General features: G+C 41.5%; 1 protein-coding gene across 1 annotated transcript; it reads left to right on the top strand.

The window, feature by feature from the left end:
- The first annotated feature begins 2,985 nt into the window (after positions 1 to 2,985).
- LOC110462391 lies at positions 2,986 to 18,272 on the top strand. The gene is made up of 10 exons (XM_021516338.1): positions 2,986 to 3,106; positions 5,228 to 5,355; positions 6,842 to 6,983; positions 7,188 to 7,293; positions 10,565 to 10,822; positions 15,373 to 15,476; positions 15,704 to 15,806; positions 16,308 to 16,515; positions 16,800 to 16,889; positions 17,133 to 18,272. Exons 1-10 carry the CDS (start codon positions 3,051 to 3,053, stop codon positions 17,288 to 17,290), a joined length of 1,353 nt encoding a protein of 450 aa, XP_021372013.1. The 5' UTR covers positions 2,986 to 3,050; the 3' UTR covers positions 17,291 to 18,272.
- The last annotated feature ends 336 nt before the right edge of the window (positions 18,273 to 18,608 follow it).

The following is an 18,608-nucleotide window of genomic DNA, read 5'->3' as shown; positions in this document are numbered from 1 at the left end:
CTTAGAACACTGACAGGTCGACCAGGGCCCTGCCATGTGTCTGACTCCACTCTTCCTGTCCCCCGGTCTACTGTTAATTGTTAGGTACAGTAACATTGACCTGAAATATTTTGAAATTCCTATTGCACATGTTCACATCACAGTGTATCACCATGTCAAATTTGAAAAAGAAATGTTTTTATGAGTCCCCTCCCCTCCCATGGTCTTTTTTTAGTGACAGTGACCTTGATCTTAGAAACGTTTTAAATCTTGTTATAAATCTACAAATCACATTGTGTCACTTTCAAATTTCAAAATATTCGGAAAAATCAGTCTTTCGGATTCTGAGATAATCTCCAGAAACGAAAGTGTGGACAGACGGACGGACGGATACCGCGGTCACTATAGGGCACCCGCATCTGAGATGCTGGGCCCTACCTATAGGAATATCAGAAGACCAGAAAAACACAAGAATAGTCGGTACAATGAAATTAGAATAGAATCACGTATCCAATGAGAAAAACCATTTACTCCACAGTATTTAATCCAACATCATCTGATGGTATGCTGTCCAATTCGCCCTATGTCCATGTTCCTTCCTTCCATAAACTAATCTTGTTGTCACTATTTCTAAAGAAGTATGCAGTATATCTTTCTCAAACTTTATATAAAGGATCCTCTTGGTCATTGGTTGTTTCGTGATTATCTTGTAGATTTGTGCACGCTCCGACTTGAGTTGGATCTGCAGAGCAAAATAAGCGCCAGGCACCCATCTAAGATTTTTCATTTCGAGTCGGTCTAAATGAACTAATTTTTAGAATGCATTTCAAGATCTTAATACCACTTGCCACAAGCTACCGAATGGACCATTACAAAACACGGTATACATGCCAGCTTTGTGTATGATCGATCCCCTTACACAAGCTACCGAATGGACCATTACAAAACACGGTATACATGGCCATCTTTGTGTTTGATCGAGTCCCTTAGATAAGCTACAGAATGGACCATTACAAAACACGATATACATGGCCAGCTTTGTGTTTGATCGATACCCTTAAATAAGCTACCGAATGGACAATTACAAAACACGGTATACATGTCAGCTTTGTGTATGATCGATCCTCGTACATAAGCTACCGAATGGACCATAACAAAAGACAGTAGGCATGGCCAGCTTTGTGTATGATCACTCCTCTTACATTAGCTACCGAATGGACCATTACATAACACGGTATACATAGCCAGCTTTGTGTATGATCGATACCCTTACACAAGCTACCGAATGTACCATTACAAAACACGGTATACATGCCAGCTTTGTGTATGATCGATCCACTTAAATAAGCTACCGAATGGACAATTACAAAACACGGTATACATGCCCAGCTTTGTGTTTGATCGATACCCTTAAATAAGCTACCGAATGGACAATTACAAAACACGGTATACATGCCCAGCTTTGTGTTTGATCGATCCCCTTACATAAGCTACCGAATGGTCCATTACAAAACACGGTATACATGCCCAGCTTTGTGTTTGATCGATCCCCTTACACAAGATACCGAATGGACCATTACAAATCACGGTATACATGGCCAGCTTTGCGTATGATCGATCCCCTTAAATAAACTACCGGATGGACCATTACAAAACACGGCATACATGGCTAGCTTTGTGTATGATCGATCCCCTTAAATAAACTACCGGATGGACCATTACAAAACACGGCATACATGGCTAGCTTTGTGTATGATCGATCCTCTTACATAAGCTACCTAATGGACCATTACAAAACACGGCATACATGGCCAGCTTTGTTTATGATTGATCCCCTTACATAAGCTACCGAATGGTCCATTACAAAACACGGCATACATGGCCAGCTTTGTTTATGATTGATCCCCTTACATAAGCTACCGAATGGTCCATTACAAAACACGGTATACAGGGCCAGCTTTGTGTATGATCGCTCCTCTTACATAAGCTACCGAATGGACCATTACTAAACACGGTATACATGGCCAGCTTTGGGTATGATCGATCCTCTTACATAAGCTACCGAATGGTCCATTACAAAACACGGTATACATGCCAGCTTTGTGTATGATAGATCCCCTTACACAAGCTACCGAATGTACCATTACAAAACACGGTATACAGGGCCAGCTTTGTGTATGATCGCTCCTCTTACATAAGCTACCGAATGGTCCATTACAAAACACGGCATACATGGCTAGCTTTGTGTATGATCGATCCCCTTAAATAAACTACCGGATGGACCATTACAAAACACGGCATACATGGCCAGCTTTGTGTATGATCGATCCTCTTAAATAAGCTACCGAATGGACCATAACAAAACACGGTATACATGGCCAGCTTTGTGTATGATCGATCCCCTTAAATAAGCTACCGAATGGACCATTACAAAACACGGCATACATGGCCAGCTTTGTGTATGATCGATCCTCTTACATAAGCTACCGAATGGACCATTACATAACACGGTATACATGGTCAGCTTTGTGTATGATCCCCTTTTCCTCAAGATTTAAAATGGTCGAAAATAAAATCTAGCATTTAACAAATCCTTCAAAAAATCATGTTGCCGCTTGGTTTGATGATCCTCTCCGTATTTTCCAGATAACAGTGAAGCGAAAAAATACAATACATTCAATCGACATTCATGGTCTTTCAAAGGTGAGTCTCGAAGATCTCTCTCGGATCACTTGTTTCGAACTTCTTTTTTTTTATTATATTCATTTGTTTGCTTGGAAGGACTTGGTAAGAGTAACAAAATGAGGCATTCCTTCTGGATGTATAGAATATTCATTGAGATCCCAGCCCCGTCTGCATCCATCCACAAATAAAATCATCTGTCATTTAAGTAGAATGAGAGTATACTGTTTAGAACACTTCGCTACTTATTACACAGTATGACGTCAACAACTATTGTGACGTCATAATACGTTGCCTCGTAACTACGCATGCTTAGCGCTTGATTAGCATCCCAACGAATTATTACTGCTCTTCTTTTTGCGGCGTACTTTGCCCTTGTGTAAGACAACATGGAAGAAATGTATATTCCTGATACGAAACAATTGTCCTTTGTTACCAAGGAAACGTAAGTATCTGAACACGAACTAATCAATCAAATACTGTATATACTTATCCGTGTCTCGATCCACTTACGATAACAGGTTATGCAGATATTTAATTTCTCTATGGCATCGGGATGTTTGGTACTTAATGTGTGTGTACTGCCAAAATGTTGTCGGTGGGTATATATATGGGCAACAGGGAAGGAAAAATGCACGGCCAGACCGGGGTTCGAGTCCGGGACCTTCCGAACTCTAGACGGACGCTCTACCAATTGAGCTATCTGGTCGCCGACGATCGACCCAGTCCAGTTCCACTACATATGTCAGGGATGAATTAGGTTCTCGATTTTACACGGTGAAATACATAACTGTAGCATTTAGTAAAAATGACGGACGTCTTTGTACTGCATGTTAATTTCTCGGGCCACTTCCCCACAGCTGCCCTGTTTAGGATTCACTGTTAATGTTACTGTGATCGGAGACGTTACCAGTAGGGAAGACCGTCATTTATACGAGTATAGTAGGTTACTGACAACGTGGAAGGAGTTCAACAGATTTATCCGATACTGTAGTATATCGAACAGGTATGATTTTATCGGCATATTACTTCAAAGTATTTTTTTTCTATCAAACCTTTTATATTGACCTTAAAGTTTTCTCCGATAATACTGACTAATGTTGACACCGACTATATTGACTGATGTTGACACCGACTATATTTACATTGATGTTGACACCGACTATATTGAGTGATGTTGACAACGATAATATTGAGTGATGCTGACAACGATAATATTGAGTGATGTTGACAACGATAATATTGAGTGCTGTTGACAACGATAATATTGAGTGATGTTGACAACGATGATACTGACTAATGTTGACAACGACTATATTGAGTGATGTTGACGACGATGATACTGACTAATGTTGACACCGACTATATTGAGCGATGTTGACAACGATAATATTGAGTGATGTTGACAACGATGATACTGACTAATGTTGACACCCACTATATTTACATTGATGTTGACTACGATAATACTGACTAATGTTGACACCGACTGTATTGACTGATGTTGACACCGACTATATTTACATTGATGTTGACACCGACTTTATTTACATTGATGTTGACACCGACTATATTTACATTGATATTGACACCGACTATATTTACATTGATGGTGACAACGATAATACTGACTAATGTTGCCACCGACTATATTGAGTGATGTTGACACCGACTATATTGAGTGATGTTGACAACGGCTATATTGAGTGATGTTGACAACGATGATATTGAGTGATGTTGACAACGATAATATTGAGTGCTGTTGACAACGATAATATTGAGTGATGTTGACAACGATGATACTGACTAATGTTGACAACGACTATATTGAGTGATGTTGACAACGATGATACTGACTAATGTTGACCCGGACTATATTTACATTGATGTTGACAACGATAATACTGACTAATGTTGCCACCGACTATATTGAGTGATGTTGACAACTATGATACTGACTAATGTTGACACCCACTATATTTACATTGATGTTGACTACGATAATACTGACTAATGTTGACACCGTCTATATTGAGTGATGTTGACAACGATGATACTGACTAATGTTGACACCCACTATATCTACATTGATGTTGACAACGATAATACTGACTAATGTTGACACCGTCTATATTGAGTGATGTTGACAACGATGATATTGAGTGATGTTGACAACGATAATATTGAGTGCTGTTGACAACGATAATATTGAGTGATGCTGACAACGATAATATTGAGTGATGTTGACAACGATAATATTGAGTGCTGTTGACAACGATAATATTGAGTGATGCTGACAACGATAATATTGAGTGATGTTGACAACGATAATATTGAGTGATGTTGACACCGAAAATATTGGGTGATGTTCATAATTAAATTATAGGCTGATGTTGACATCAATTATGTTGACATTAATCTTGACAACGATAATATTGACTGATGTTGACACCGATGCTACTGACTGATGTTGACACAGATAATATTGACATTGATGTTGACACCGATGCTATTGACTAATGTTGTCACAGATAATATTGACATTGATGTTGACATCAATATCCAGTGTTGACAGGTTCGCCTCATGGGCTGAGGCTCTGTCACTTCCGGTAGAAGGGCGAAAGATCGGCGCCAACGCTCTACGTATGGCTGTGGCCAGACAGATTCTCATCAAATTATCTCGTCAAAAAACAGGTAATTCAGTTTCTTAGGTGCAGTTTACATACTCACAAAAATATACGTATCCACATGATGTTTAAAATCATATCAGTGGTGTAGGAAGCGAGTGCTTTTCGAGTGGCCCCCTCACCTTTGAGGCAACTTAAACTCGCATGGTTCTCTTTTTTCATTCATATACTTTTTCAATTACGATTGACACATCCGCTCTTAGACATTACCATTGAGCCTGTATCACGAACTGAGAAAAACAGTAAAACGATTTCAAAGGATATATAATAAGGCGAGCTCTATTATGCCCTGGCTGTACTAGGCATTAGTCTATATTTACAGGTCTATTGTAACTGGTTTGTCTGTGGGCGTGTCTATTGTAACTGGTCTTTCTATGGACGTGTCTATTGTAACTGCATGGTCTGTCTGTGGGCGTGTCTATTATAACTTGCCTGTCCGTGAGTCAATTATAACTGGTCTTTCTATTGGCGTGTCTATTGTAACTGGTCTTTATATGTACGTGTCTATTGTAACTGCATGGTCTGTCTGTGGGCGTGTCTATTGTAACTGCATGGTCTGTCTGTGGGCGTGTCTATTAAAACTGGCCTGTCGGTGAGCGTGTCAATCATAACTGGTCTTTCTATGGGCGGATCTATTGTAACTGGTCTTTCTGTGGGCGTGTAGTATATTGTAACTACATGGTCTGTCTACGGGCGTGTCTATTATAACTGAATGGTCTGTCTGTGTGCGTGTCTATTGTAACTGGTCTGTCTGTGGGCGTGTCTATTGTAACTGCATGGTCTGTCTGTAGACGGGTCTATTGTAACTACATGGTCTGTCTATGGGCGTGTCTATTATAACTGAATGGTCTGTCCTTGTGCGTGTCTATTGTAACTGGTCTGTCTGTGGGCGTGTCTATTGTAACTGCATGGTCTGTCTATGGACGTGTCTATTATAACTGGCCTGTCCGTTGGCGTGTCTTTAAATACTGGTCTGTCCGTTGGCGTGTCTATTGTAACTGGTGTGTCTGTGGGCGTGTCTATTGTAACTGGTCTTTCTTTGGGCGTGTCAATTATAACTGGTCTGTCTGGGTGGGTCTATTGTTACTAGTTTGCCTGTAGGCGTGTCTCTTGTTAATGGTCTGTCTGTGGGAGGGTCTGTTCTTACTGCTCTGTCTGTATACGGGTCTATCGTTATGGCTCCGTCTGTATAAGGTTTTATTGGAACTGGTCTGTCCGTGGGCGCGTCTATTGTAACTATATAGTCTGTTTTGTGCGGGTCTGTTGTTACTAGTTTGCACGTAATGTAACTGATCTGTCTGTGGGCGGGTTTATTATTACTGGTTTGCCTGTGGGCGTGTATATTGTTACCGGTCAGTCTGTAGGCGGGTCTATTGTTACGGGTCTATCTGTAGGCGGGTCTATTGCTATATGTAGGGTTGGTATTCATGAAATTCCTGGTCTAAAGAGTGACAAAATCTGATTTTAAAACCGATGTCCTTGAACTCATGCAGACGTGAACAGGTTATTTGATGCTCTTGGAAGAATTGTCTTGACGGTAGCGTCCGGCTGTCTGAAGTGTCCAGTCCGTCTATCAGACGCATCCCTACCCAACCTGCCCCGTCCTCAGCGACAAGCACTAAAGGAATTTGTAACGTAAGTATATTGTCCTCAGTTTCTATGTATTATGATATGTACCTATATAATGGCCTAGAATTCTGACAGCCATCTGCATAAAATATTGCCTCATGATGTTTGCAGCATTTTAATGGTAAAAGATACGGCGGTGTCCATGTTGTCAAATTTCACGTAGGATAATTCTTAAGGAATGTCATGCATATCATATATCGACTTATTTAGATTTCATACCCACTACGTCCAGAGACTCAACAGAAAAGTGCGACTTCTCAGCAATACGATAGTACAACACCGCCGTTCACTGGAGACTCTAGGAGACGTTCAAAAGGTAAGTATACATTAGTACAACACCGCCGTTAACTGGGGACTGTAGGGGACGTTCATTATGTAATTACACATTAGTACAACACCACCGTTCTCTAGGTGACGTTCAGTAGGGAATTACACATTAGTACAACACCACCGTTCCCTAGGAGACGTTCAGAAGGTAATTACACGTTAGTACAACACCACCGTTCTCTAGGAGCCGTTCAGTAGGTAATTACACATTAGTACAACACCCCCGTTCTCTAGGAGACGTTCAGTAGGTAATTTCACATTAGTACAACACCACCGTTAACTGCGGACTGTAGGAGCCGTTCAGTAAGTAATTACACATTAGTACAACACCACCCATTAGTACAACACCGCCGTTAACTGGGGCCTGTAGGGGACGTTCATTATGTAATTACACATTAGTGCAACACCACCGTTCTCTAGGAGACGTTCAGAAGGTAATTGCTCATTAGTACAACACCACCGTTTAGGGGGGACTGTAGGAGACGTTCAGTATGTAATTACACATTAGTACAACACCACCGCTAACTGGGGACTGTAGGGGACGTTCATTATGTAATTACACATTAGTGCAACACCACCGTTCTCTAGGAGACGTTCAGTAGGTAATTCTAGGAGACGTTCAGAAGGTAATTACACGTTAGTACAACACCACCGTTCTCTAGGAGCCGTTCAGTAGGTAATTACACATTAGTAAAACACCACCGTTCTCTAGGAGACGTTCAGAAGGGAATTACACATTAGTACAACACCACCGTTCCCTAGGAGACGTTCAGAAGGTAATTACACATTAGTACAAAACCACCGTTTAGGGGGGACTGTAGGAGACGTTCAGTAGGTAATTACACATTAGTACAACACCCCCGTTCTCTAGGAGACGTTCAGTAGGTACTTACACATTATTACAACACCACCGTTCTCTAGGAGACGGTCAGTAGGTAATTACACATTAGTACAACAACGCCGTTCTCTAGGAGACGTTCAGTAGGTACTTACACATTATTACAACACCACCGTTCTCTAGGAGACGCTCAGGAGGTAATTACACATTAGTACAACACCACCCATTAGTACAACACCGCCGTTAACTGGGGCCTGTAGGGGACGTTCATTATGTAATTACACATTAGTACAACGCCACCGTTCTCTAGGAGACGTTCAGTAGGTAATTAAACATTAGTACAACACCACCGTTCTCTAGCAGACGTTCAGTAGGTAATTCCCCCTTAGTACAACACCACCGTTCTCTAGGAGCCGTTCAGTAGGTAATTTCACATTAGTACAACACCACCGTTAACTGGGGACTGTAGGGGACGTTCATTATGTAATTACACATTAGTACAACACCTCCGTTCTCTAGGAGACGTTCAGTAGGTAATTCTAGGAGACGTTCAGAAGGTAATTACACATTAGTACAACACCACCGTTTAGGGGGGACTGTAGGAGACGTTCAGTAGGTAATTACACATTAGTACAACACCACCGTTCTCTAGGAGACGTTCAGTAGGTAATGACACATTAGAAGAACACCACCGTTCTCTAGGAGACGTTCAGTAGGGAAGTACACATTAGTACAACACCATCGTTCTCTAGGAGCCGTTCAGTAGGTAATTTCACATTAGTACAACACCACCGTTCTCTAGGGGCCGTTCAGAAGGTAATTACACATTAGTACAACACCACCGGTCTCTAGGAGACGTTCAGTAGGTAATTTCACATTAGTACAACACCACCGTTAACTGGGACTGTAGGGGACGGTCATTATGTAATTACACATTAGTACAACCCCACCGTTCTCTAGGAGACGTTCAGTAGGTAATTACACATTAGTACAACACCATCGTTCTCTAGGAGACGTTCAGTAGGTAATTTCACATTAGTACAACACCACCGTTAACTGGGGACAGTAGGGGACGTTCAGAAGGTAATTACACATTAGTACAACACCACCGTTCTCTAGGAGACGTTCAGTAGGTAATTTCACATTAGTACAACCCCACCGTTAACTGGGGACTGTAGGGGACGTTCATTATGTAATTACACATTAGTACAACACCACCGTTCGCTAGGAGACGTTCAGTAGGTAATTACACATTAGAACAACACCACCGTTAACTGGGGACTGTAGGGGACGTTCAGTAGGTAATTACACATTAGTACAACCCCACCGTTAACTGGGGACTGTAGGGGACGTTCAGTAGGTAATTACACATTAGTACAACCCCACCGTTAACTGGGGACTGTAGGGGACGTTCAGTAGGTAATTACACATTAGTACAACACAACCGTTCTCTCGGAGACGTTCAGTAGGTAATTACACATTAGTACAACGCCACCGTTCTCTAGGAGACGTTCAGTAGGTAATTTCACATTAGTACAACCCCACCGTTAACTGGGGACTGTAGGGGACGTTCAGTAGGTAATTACACATTAGTACAACACAACCGTTCTCTCGGAGACGTTCAGTAGGTAATTACACATTAGTACAACACAACCGTTCTCTCGGAGACGTTCAGTAGGTAATTACACATTAGTACATCACCACCGTTCTCTAGGAGACGTTCAGTAGGGAATTACACATTAGTACAACACCATCGTTCTCTAGGAGACGTTCAGTAGGTAATTTCACATTAGTACAACACCACCGTTCTCTAGGAGACGATCAGTAGGTAATTACACATTAGTACAACACCACCTTTCTCTAGGAGACGTTCAGTAGGTAATTACACATTAGTACCACACCACCGTTCTCTAGGAGACGTTCAGTAGTTAATTACACATTAGTACAACACCACCGTTCTCTCGGAGACGTTCAGTAGGTAATTACACATTAGTACAACCCCACCGTTCTCTAGGAGACGTTCAGTAGGTAATTTCACATTAGTACAACCCCACCGTTAACTGGGGACAGTAGGGGACGTTCAGAAAGTAATTACACATTAGTACAACACCACCGTTCTCTAGGAGACGTTCAGTAGTTAATTACACATTAGTACAACGCTGTTAGTGAATTGAGAATTTCGGAAACATTCAGCCAATCACACGATAGTTCATCTCGTTGATCAGTGCCTAGTATCATATTTGATTGAAACTCAGGACATAGATTAGACAAAGATCTGACCGACTGCTGAGTAAGGCATATCTCTTCAATTTACAGTTTGGTTTTCAAAAGTCCGTTGGTAATTTTACGGGTCCATAAATCTGTTGTGAGAAAATGGCTATTATGACTCCAGTTTAGTTGTTAACTGTTTTGTAATTTTCAGCGATCACAAACTATCCGCAGACTAATAGAGGATATGAAGCAAGCTTTGGAGACTAAGGAAGCAGAATTGCGCGAATTGAATAAGCGTTGTGGGTCACGTGGGGTATCATGTGACGAACTTGTAGCCAAGAACGAAGACGTACGCCTCCTACAACGAAGGATAAAGCGCAAGAAAACATTGATGGATGGCGCACTAATTCAGACAGATCGAGAAAACGCAACGACCAAAGAGAAACGCCTTAGAGAAAAACTCCAAATGGTGAGTAAAACACGGCCATCTTTAAGCTGAACGTACAAGTAAAGATCTTTTGCTTGTATTGGGGTTAAACGTCCATCCAACAGTTTAAGTCGTGTTAGTAAAGAATCTACACAATGCCATGTAGATAATTGTCATATTTGTCATGTGATGATTTTTTCTTTGTAATGTCTCTTTTGATAACAGCTGAAGATCAATATCAGTCAATCTGCAATACAGAAGGAAAAGTGTAACGATGCTGCTCTTTGTAAGGAGATATCTTATTGAACTCTTCTTCTCCATTATAACATTCCTGATAGCATCAGTTCGACTGTTTAAAGGTGACTTCATCATATATCTTACTGTAACGAATAAAAGGAATGCAATGCAGAAATACCCTAGTGGTATTATTGCATGGAATATTGTTTAAAATCTGTTTTGATTCATCAAGTATAAATTCCCATGAATAAAAGGTGTAACTCCAATGTAAGGGAGGTGAATCTGTGTGAGGTGCCATATATCCTTAATGTTAATATAATGTACATGTTTTTTTTTAAAAGTAAAATGATGCATATCAACCAACCCATCAGAAACCTGTTTCTACGATGACTAATACTCCCAACTCATATGTGTTTGTCTCACCACTCAAACCAAATCACGCAGGTCATTTGTCAAAGTTAACTACGGTTTTCGATTTAGGGGATAGTACGTTGTTTTGAGCGGCTCAGTATACTGGCGATTAGAACATGAAATTCGGTTTGAACTCGAGACCGATAGTATTGACACGAAAAATAACGTACTATCCCCATTCTAACACACCTCAACAAATATACTACGCTAATATGTTTAGAAACATTATATTTCCTTGTACAAAAGTACGTAGTAAAGTACTTTGTGACCTGAACTGGCGACGGGTCATTCTGCAGCGGACTGACCAATCGGAAAGAAGCTTTCAAAAGTCGGTCATTTGGCCCCGCCCATACTGGCGAGCGCTCGATCTGTATGTTCGTTAACGTCCTGTTACCAAAGTTTATACGACACATTTGGATTAATATTGACCAAGTTCTTACATTTCCATGTCAGTATGCATAGCAATCTGTGCTCATCGACAAAATCGGTGATTATTTGTATAGATTTGTGAAGACTTTTGTGTAAATGCATACGACAAATGTGACATGTTTCATTTGAGTTTGGATGTAAATAGATGCCTTCACACGGATGGAACGAACGTTTCAGTAATAAATGGAGGTAAGAACAAGGAATGTGTGCTTCTTACTTTTTAATTAATTCAACAAATACGTTTCATCGGTCGTTTCTGTTCTGTTGCCTACAAGCCTTATCAGCAGGATTTCGCTAAGAGGCGAGCTTGACGCCATATTGTTTTGGTTGGAAACGGGGCGTGGCTTAAGTGCGATGGGAGGAGCTTAACACGATTGATCATGATTCTATCGCAGATTAGAACATGGTCCGTATCCAATCAAAACACGCGTTGCAAACGAATCGTCTTAGAATTCTTATTAAAAGTATTATTAATTTGAAGAAAAAACCCATAATGGAAATCACTGCAAAATGATCGCATGACTATAGGGACAAAAATGACGGCTGGAATTCAATGCAGAGACAGAAGACGCATGTAACATCAGTACTTCTTGTGGAGGGACAGGAGTCAGAACACGTCACTCACCTCACATCAACATCAGCTCAGATCGGCGTGGAATAGCCTTTTTGCAAAAACACCATGATATATCCAATCAAAACACGCGTTGCAAACGAATCGTCTTAGAATTCTTATTAAAAGTATTATTAATTTGAAGAAAAAACCCATAATGGAAATCACTGCAAAATGATCGCATGACTATAGGGACAAAAATGACGGCTGAAATTCAATGCAGAGACAGAAGACGCATGTAAAATCAGTACTTCTTGTGGAGGGACAGGAGTCAGAACCCGTCACTCACCTCACATCAACATCAGTACGTCCTTCTCATGGAGGGACAGGAGCCAGAACACGGCACTCACCTCACATCAACATCAGTACTTCTTATGGAGGGACAGGAGTCAGAACACGTCACTACCCTCACCTCAACATCAGCACTTCTCAGGGAGGGACAGGAGTCAGAACACGTCCCTCACCTCACATCAACATCAGTACTTCTTATGGAGGGACAGGAGTCAGAACACGTCACTACCCTCACCTCAACATCAGCACTTCTCAGGGAGGGACAGGAGTCAGAACACGTCACTACCCTCACCTCAACATCAGCACTTCTCAGGGAGGGACAGGAGTCAGAACACGTCCCTCACCTCACATCAACATCAGTACTTCTTATGGATGGGCAGGAGTCAGAACACGTCACTCACCCCACATCAACATCAGCTCAGATCGGCGTGGAATAGCCTTTTTGCAAAAACACCATGATATATCCAATCAAAACACGCGTTGCAAACGAATCGTCTTAGAATTCTTATTAAAAGTATTATTAATTTGAAGAAAAAACCCATAATGGAAATCACTGCAAAATGATCGCATGACTATAGGGACAAAAATGACGGCTGGAATTCAATGCAGAGGGAGAAGACGCATGTAACATCAGTACTTCTTGTGGAGGGACAGGAGTCAGAACACGTCACCCACCTCATATCAACATTAGTACTTCTCATGGAGGGATAGGAGTCAGAACACGTCACTCACCTGACATCAACATTAGTACTTCTCATGGAAGGACAGGAGTCAGAACACGTCACTCACTTCACATCAACATTAGTACTTCTCATGGAAGGACAGGAGTCAGAACACGTCACTCACCTCACATAATCATCAGCACTTCTCATGGAGGGACAGAAGTCAGAGCACGTCACTCATCTCAAATAAACATCAGGACTTCTCGTGGATGGACAGGAGTCAGAACACGTCACTAACCTCACATCAACATCAGTACTTCTTATGGAGGGACAGGAGGCAGAACACCTCACTCACCTCACATCAACATCAGCTCAGATCGGCGTGGAATAGCCTTTTTGCAAAAACACCATGATATATCCAATCAAAACACGCGTTGCAAACGAATCGTCTTAGAATTCTTATTAAAAGTATTATTAATTTGAAGAAAAAACCCATAATGGAAATCACTGCAAAATGATCGCATGACTATAGGGACAAAAATGACGGCTGGAATTCAATGCAGAGACAGAAGACGCATGTAACATCAGTACGTCTTGTGGAGGGACAGGAGTCAGAAAACGTCACTCCCCTCACATCAACATTAGTACTTCTCGTGGAGGGACAGGAGTCAGAACACGTCACTACCCTCACCTCAACATCAGCACTTCTCAGGGAGGGACAGGAGTCAGAACACGTCACTAACCTCACCTCAAAATCAGCACTTCTCATGGAGGGACAGCAGTCAGAGCACGTCACTCATCTCACACCAACATCAGTACTTCTCATGGAGGGACAAGAGTCAGAACACGTCACTCACCTCACTTCAACATCAGCACTTCACATGGAGGGACAGAAGTCAGAGCACGTCACTCATCTCAAATAAACATCAGGACTTCTCGTGGATGGACAGGAGTCAGAACACGTCACTCACCTCACATCAACATCAGCTCAGATCGGCGTGGAATAGCCTTTTTGCAAAATCACCATGATAGTCATGAACACCTGAAGAGAAATATTCAAATATCAATTAACACCCCCCCCCGCCCCCCCAGTCATTAAACATTAACATAAAGGACACGGACACGGCCTCAGCTTGAGTACAATGCCACATGTGGTACTTGTACACATAAATAATATAGAAGAGATTAAGATGGTCCAACGATGTTCTGCAACTGTAAAATGTGCTACTAACAGGTATTAAATTGTCACAAAACCGCCAGTGTGACAGACATTCTGAGGATCTAGTATGGACGTCACTGCTGGACTGCTGGGCGTCAACGCCAACTACAAAACCAGAACGCTTGAAATACAGCAACATTGTACCACCGTCTTTAACTGATGACTACCAGCACGCCTCCATCGTTAGATCCGTCGCCCAATTGAACACTATCCTAAACTACTTCGTAACAACACCATCATTAAAACAGTTCACGGATGTTCTTGAGAGGACAACCGATGAGTAACGACTGGATTATGTAGATACTTTTAATAGTTGTATCTACAGGTATACTAGAAGCCTCCTGAGAGGCATTATCACAACCGACTATTAACATTAAATGGTACCAGCTAGGCTATGAATTCACATGATTCTTTACTTGCTAGATGTTAGCTATATAAGGACACTTTAAATGGTGACGCCCATCTTCTTGAATGTACTTTCTAGATTCTTGCTGTGCTTACTCTGACGAACTATAGCGTTAACAATATTAAATAATTCCACTTGGTGATTGTTCTGTGACCCGTATGTATAACGCTCTGCCGCCGCTGTTATAACGAGTCAGCTGTCCATTTGGGCCATAAGAGAGACACTCCTTTCCCCCGCCCTTTTCACTCGACCGGTGCCGTCCTATGTTATAACTCCTTGTCTAATTACTGTATGTCTCCGTTTTCTTTTCCTCCGTCCCATTCACAGGTGTACGATGACGTCCTACGTGACACGAAGTACGAGATCATAGACCGCCTTACTTACGGCATGCGGTGTATCCGACAGATCGTCACCAGACTTCCTCCAGACCTGTGAGTATGGAGGCTAGCTTTGCTATATGTTCAGTATGCTACTCGTTGGGGAGAACGACGCCTCTGTCCTGTTCTCAATCTTCGTTGATTAAATAAAGAATGATACTCTTTATTCTATACTAGTATCAGACATGTTCATGTTCCAGATTGTCGATCATTGTCAGGATATCTTCGACACACACATGTATACAAATGATAAATGATTATGCATGATCTTTAATCTACAGTCAGAAGCGCACTCTGCGGATAGTAAATAGCCTCGATTTGGAGGTAACGGCTGAAAGCCTCCTCAAGGTCAGCTCGAAGATCTACGTGTTCCCTGACCTCGAGGTGAGTGTGTTTAGTGTTTTTACCGTTAATGCTGTCCACTGGATGCCATGTCATGTTGGCAGCCGCAAAAACGTTCACTAAAATTGGTTAAAGCGTCTAAAAATATCCGGAAAACGAAAAGTCTTCCAGATTGTTTCATGTTTTAAATGACATTAACAGAAAGTGTATTCGTTTCAAAATGTCATTCGATATACTGTTTGTTAGTATGATGTTGGAAGGCTTATGACGACCGCTATACAGTTCCCAACTGTCTGTAAATTAAAAAAACAAGAAGATTTTCATCAATATTGGAGTAACTCAACATGTTGAAAAGGGTACTGTAGCTTTTACAATTATCATACAAACAAACCCACCAATCTTACATCCGTTTTTAAAAGGACCACAATTTAAGGAGGAGTCTACCAGATGTTATTCTTAAATGATACGTGTTTACATTTCACTTTAACCAGACCCAACTAATCATATTTGGTGTCTAAATAGCGTAGTTATCAAAATCTTCAGCAATCCCTCGAGTTTCACAACGGTGAGGTACCACAAGGCAAGATACTCAACCCCAACGAGGGTCAACTAATTTCCGAGGAGGATCTGTGGGAGAAGCTTGCAGTGTCTCTAGCTAACTCCCTCATGTGTGGACCCAGCAGCCCCGGGGATCAGACCGTCGACTCGGACATGGGGTATTGCTCAAGTACTGGGCGCAACTCTACTGGAGGTAAGCTCTCTCAAACAATAAGGTCCTCTTCTAACCAATAAACTGTGATGTTACAACAGCGGTGTAGGTCCTCTTCTAACCAATAAAAAGAGATGTTACATCAGCGTCATGCTCTCTCCACCAATAAAAATGGATGTTACATTAGCGTCGTGCTCTCTCCACCAATACACTTTGATGTTACATCAGCGTCATGCTCTCATCACCAATAAAACTTGATGTTATATCAGCGTCGTGCTCTCTCTACCACTAACCTGCGATGTTACATGTATTTCTTTTCCCCACAGGTTACACACAACGACCGCCAATGAAGAGGTATGTACGCGTCACACACCCCTCACAGATCGACATTCCTGGGTTTCTCTATCTCAATACAGGTAAGCTTAGACTGCAGAGGTACCGGTGTTTTCTTCATTAATACATCGACAATTCACATAATCTAATCTATGAGCATGCTCGGAAAGTTAATGGCTTCTTAAACAAGGATATATTTTTATTTATTGTGCAGTCCTCGTTAGACTGTTTTATACTCCTGGTATGTCAACATGTTGATAAATGTTATAGTTTATGGCTTTCTATGAAAAAAATGGTCACGGATCACTTATCGTTTTGATTTTTAGGCATGAAGATTAAACAGAAAGTTTACTATGAAGAGCAGGAGATCGCCTTTGGCTGGTATCGTCCTCATAACTTAGCTGCAAAAAGCTGGGGATTCTATCTCACTCGTTTGACCGCACCAGCTTCGTTCTCAAATGATGACCACACAACCACCATCTAGAATATACTCAGTTGAATAAGTGACACTGTCCAGTTACCTGAAGGTACTATAGTCAGCGGCTGCATGACCGATGTGAGATTATGTACATCCTATCAATCTTCTCAAAATCAAATGAAATACGTCAGTTGATCCCATGACTACAATAGAAAGGCGAACGAGGTCATGCCTTCAACACATGACTACAAACGGCAGGGAACGAGGTCATGCCTTTATCACATGACTACAAACGGCAGGGAACGAGGTCATGCCTTCAACACATGACTACAAACGGCAGGGCACGATGTCATGCCTTCATCACATGACTACAAACGGCAGGGAACGAGGTCATGCCTTCATCACATGACTACAATAGAAAGGGAACGAGCTCATGCCTTTATCACATGACTACAAACGGCAGGGAACGAGGTCATGCCTTCATCACATGACTACACTGGAAAGAGCACGAGGTCATGCGTTTATCACATGACTACACTAGAAAGGGCACGAGGTCATGCCTTCATCACAATGTCATGACTACAATAGGCAGAGCACGAGGTCATGCCTTCATCACATGACTACAGCGGGATAATAGCATGTTTTGAACACATTACTACAATAGGGAAGAAACGAGGAATTCCTTGATCACGTACATGATTACGTATTTGTACAATAGTGCACGAGTCATTGATGTTACCTTGATCACAGTCATTATGGGTGCACCAGAATATCATTCGTTCTCATCTGTGATTTGTTTCATATAGCACGTGACCACAGTCACGTGATCAGTTGCCATGACTTCACAATGAAGGTGGTATTTGTACGCATAATGATCCTATCGATGAGGAAATTTTGCTCACTTCCACGTTTTTACAGACGGTTATTTGTTCAATGAGTCTAATAGATCGTTAATGACAGGCCAGGAGGTGATTTTGTTTTCAATAAAAGGAAAGGAAGTTAAAATACATTGTACACTAGCGTGTTCACAAGATATTCAATAAATGCAATTCGATATATTAGTTGTTTTGTTTGACTTGCACGGTTATCCTTATATTATATAATGTAATATGTACTGGTACAACAGTCCCGGTGAATAGCTTGTATCTAGTACAATGGTACTCACTGATGGTATAAACAAACACCGATTTATCAGTATACACCTGACGATACGGAGACAGGTATGTAACACAGTAACAGACTAATCAGTTTATTACACTGGTCTATAACACGATACAACAAACGTATTAAGGCAGCTCCCGAATCAAGAATCAGGACATACGGGGAGGGGGGAAGGTAATGGTCTTCACAACAGCAACCAGGACATACGGAGAGGGGGGAGGGT

Source organism: Mizuhopecten yessoensis, unplaced genomic scaffold, assembly GCF_002113885.1.
Source record: "Mizuhopecten yessoensis strain PY_sf001 unplaced genomic scaffold, ASM211388v2 scaffold10779, whole genome shotgun sequence".
Lineage (NCBI taxonomy): Eukaryota > Metazoa > Mollusca > Bivalvia > Pectinida > Pectinidae > Mizuhopecten > Mizuhopecten yessoensis.
Note: the sequence above shows the minus strand (reverse complement) of the source record. Positions and strands in the feature narration are given on the sequence as shown.